Here is a 3,558-nt window from a genome sequence, read left to right on the forward strand (position 1 = left end):
TTTTCCCCTTCTGTTCTTCAATGTCATCCCGGCATATTTGACATTGTTTGGATTTATAGATGCAGGAGGAGTAGTCGGAGATTGGGTTTCCGGCTCGATAACAGCCTCTGAGAACTCAGGAGTTCTTGTCTACCCTGCGGAACATGTAGGCATAGTCATGATATTGCAGCATTGAGTGCAATCCACTTTTAGCCTTCTTCACATAAGCGATGTGAGATCCCTCGCCGGAACTCACCGCCTTCAATACGTGTCGTCAAGTCGTCCCGTCTAGCCATATGGGACCTAAGCTGGTTTAGAGGAGGTGTCAAGCTTTTGGAATATGGTTTATTCTGTGGGAGGAAGAGGACACAAGCGCGTTCATAGCCAGGTGCACAGTTATGGCAACTTCTCCCCAGAGCAGCTGTAGGGGGGAGGGGATGGGGTACACATTCCAATTTACTCATCCCAGGGGATTCAATTCTTGGAGGGAGGAGAAGGGCGGCAGGTCTACATCAGGGGGGAGAGTGAGGGGGCGGATATTCAGGACAACATGATTTGGGGCAAGGGTGCGAGTGAATGTTGAGAGCGAGGGTACTTGAGAGGGCAAAGGGGAGGACGCCAAGACGGAAAGGGAGAGTGTTTGGAGGCACAGAGAGAGGGGCAGGTGATGATGCTGGGCAGGTCGCTGGGGACTATGTGAGCAGCTAGAAATCTTTGAGGGCCCGCGTCCTGGGGGGAACAACATGGATAGCACAAGGAGCTCGCGGCATCGGAGGCATCGGGGCAGAGGAAAGCCGAGGAGAGCCAACGATGATGGTGACGGTGAAGGACCAGAAAACTCTCGCCGTGATGGGCAGTCCGTGGCTCAGTTTCTCGCAAGAGCGAGGGACTGGCAGAGTATGAGCGAGGAGGAGGCGGTGCCAGCGCTCACGATGGTGGGAGAGACGAAATTTTCAGAGTTCGATGCGACGGAGGCAAGGGAGGCGAAGGAATGGATTGACAGTGGGATCGAAGAAGTCGTCAAGAACCCTACGAGTGACTTCAGTCAACATTTCCCAAGACGAAAGCTTTTCTTGATAGCTGTGCAGAACCTGCTGTAAGAATCTGTCTGTCTGCCTGCCTGCCTGCATGTGTAACTTAACGGTGTTTGGTCTCGTGGCTGAGTGACAGAACTCAGATGTGATTTTTCGGTATTTCAGGTTTCATAAGCGAGATCTAGTCGATAGAGACTGGTACAGGAAGGTAATCTCCGATGAAAAATTCTGAGGATGCTTTCTTGAGTTGACCTTTAGGTTCTGCCGCCTCTACTTTCTCTGCTCCGAGAAGTATCGTCTGCGAGTTCTGGTGATATTTGATGTTCCTGCGAATGACTCTGCAGATAACACGACGTGATAGCAGCAACTAGGATATACCTCATCGAAATCCTCAAGACTTTGGAATCTGTTGTCTACAACCAGACTGAGCCGAACAGGTTGAGTTGCATACAGGGGTTCAAGGGTTGCTAAACTAGCTTGCAGCGGCTTCTTCTCTGTCGTCATCAACGATGTTATGCTGATGTTGGAGAAGATTGCGAGCAAAGTGACAAAATCCGTTCCCCCTTTCCCCTATCTCTTTCCCTTTCCCTTTCCCTTCTCCATCCCCTTCCCTTCCTCTCCTCTTCCCCATTTCACCCCACCCCCTTCCCCTTCTCGATCTGCTTCCATCTGATCACCAAGGGCAGGAGATAGAGGACTTTCAAGTTCGCAGCGCAGCTCTAGCCTTGGTTGGAAGGTTTGTTCAATACCCCTCCCTCTCCCTCTTCCGTCTGCTTGATCTGCACTGCTCTCTTTCTCCTCTGCTCACTTCATCCTATTCCCTGATCCACATGCTCCCTCCCTCCATCCATCCATCCATCCATCCTCCCTCCCTCCCTCCCTCCCTCCCTCCATCGATCCCACACCCCCTCAGTCAGGATCTTTCATCCAACACCCTCCTCCTTGACTCATACGTCCCTCCCTGTTGTCTCCTGCCTCACTCTTTCTCCTTGACTTCTTCGCTCAGCGCGGTGATGGGCCAAGGGAAGCTCCTGGAGGATGTGCCACAGGAGGCAAGCATGACAACAACTCCGAAGAGGAGGGATGTGAAGTCACCCACCCACAGATGTTCATGATGATCGCCGTCAACCTTGAGCTTGCCATGAGGGTGCTGGAGAAGGTGGAGGCCTCGAGCTCGGAGGGGCTGTCGGAGGAGGCAGCGCAGCTGGTCGCCAGCTGTTTGCGGACGTTGCAGATCATGTTGTTGGAGGTGAGGGAGCGAGAGGTGATGACGTCAGCTGAGAGTTGTCAAGGTCACCACGTCGAGCTCCTCCGCCTCCAAGATCTGCACAAAACTTTCTGCGATGAGCAGGTGGGGAGGGACTATAGGGAAGGAAGAGAAGAGGGTGAGGAGGAGGAGAAGTTGGTGGAGGAGGAGGAAGAGGAAGTGGAGGGACGGGGAGGAGGAGGAGGAGGAGGAGGACTGATCGATTTGCATCTTCCTCCTCAGCGGGAGATTTCTTCCACAGCTCGCAGAGATTCTTGTGAAAATCTTTCTGCGCGAGTCCTCTGCCTACAGAAGCCTGCGGGAGTCGAGCCAAGGGGAGAAGGAAGGGGTGGGGGAGGAAGGATCCGATAGCGACGCCTCCTATAGGAGCGCGACCAACAGCATGGGAGGCAACACGGATGACTCGACCGCCGACCAACTCGCTCGTCCCATGATAGTCAACGCTTGCAAGACGGCAGGGAAAGTGAGATTGTACTCCATCCTGGCCATCCAGGTGATGGTTGAGGAGGACGAAGGGGGGGGCTGGGATGAGAGAAAGAGAGCGAGAAAGAAGAAGAAGAGGGGGAAAGATGATGACGACAAGAGGCGAGGATCGAACAAGAGGCAGGGGGGAGGAAGGAGGAGCGAGTGCTTGACGGAGGTTTTCAGGGTCTCGCGAGGATGCAGCCTAAGATTTTTCATCCTCTGTGGCCGATGCTGCTTCCTCGTAAACCCTGCCTCTCCTTTCCCTCCTCCTGACCTCCTCGACAGACGCGGGCAGTCGACAGAGCTCGCTCCTCTCTGCCGTAGCGCTCGACCCTTCCCCGAGGACGCGCATGGCTGCAGCTGTGACCATCCATGTAAGGGCGAGACAGGAGGAGAGAAGTGGGCAGAGAGGGAGAGCGACGGGGAGTGGGGAAGAGAGACAGAGGGAGAATGAGAGACCCTGAGCATCTTGCAGGCGCTCTTCCAGCGGTCGAAAGTTTTCATGGCAGCGGCAGAGGAGCACAGGGCGACGAGTTTCACGTCGCTGTCGCAGGTAGAGGAGGGGAGACATGCGAGGAGGAGGAAGTAAGGGAGACAACAGTCCCTGGCCATGACCATAACGAGCATGCACACGGGCCTCTGCTCTGCCGTGATGAGCGAGACGCATCTCGGAGCTGCGCAGCATGTGAGGGGAGAGGAGAGGAGGGCGAGAGAGGAGAAGAGGGCAGAGGAGATGGAGGGGGAGGGGGGGGGACAGGAGGGAAGGGGGGAAGGGGAAGGGAGGGGAGGGGGATGTCGGTGGAAGTTAGGCGA

The 3,558-nt window shown here is 55.1% G+C and overlaps 1 protein-coding gene across 1 annotated transcript in view; it reads left to right on the forward strand.

Moving 5' to 3' along the window:
- Positions 1 to 878: 878 nt before the first annotated feature.
- Positions 879 to 3,558, forward strand: part of GUITHDRAFT_104726 (hypothetical protein) — a gene marked incomplete at both ends in the record, with an annotated part of 8,445 nt that continues 5,765 nt past the window's right edge. The window contains 12 exons of the mRNA XM_005836684.1: positions 879 to 1,075; positions 1,179 to 1,221; positions 1,272 to 1,323; positions 1,378 to 1,450; positions 1,497 to 1,557; positions 2,020 to 2,262; positions 2,306 to 2,364; positions 2,647 to 2,773; positions 2,929 to 2,986; positions 3,031 to 3,119; positions 3,221 to 3,298; positions 3,347 to 3,430. Of these exons, the coding sequence (XP_005836741.1) occupies positions 879 to 1,075; positions 1,179 to 1,221; positions 1,272 to 1,323; positions 1,378 to 1,450; positions 1,497 to 1,557; positions 2,020 to 2,262; positions 2,306 to 2,364; positions 2,647 to 2,773; positions 2,929 to 2,986; positions 3,031 to 3,119; positions 3,221 to 3,298; positions 3,347 to 3,430 (1,164 nt within the window). The remainder of the gene's footprint in view (positions 1,076 to 1,178; positions 1,222 to 1,271; positions 1,324 to 1,377; positions 1,451 to 1,496; positions 1,558 to 2,019; positions 2,263 to 2,305; positions 2,365 to 2,646; positions 2,774 to 2,928; positions 2,987 to 3,030; positions 3,120 to 3,220; positions 3,299 to 3,346; positions 3,431 to 3,558) is intronic.

Source organism: Guillardia theta (genome assembly GCF_000315625.1).
Source record: "Guillardia theta CCMP2712 unplaced genomic scaffold GUITHscaffold_17, whole genome shotgun sequence".
NCBI lineage: Eukaryota > Cryptophyceae > Pyrenomonadales > Geminigeraceae > Guillardia > Guillardia theta.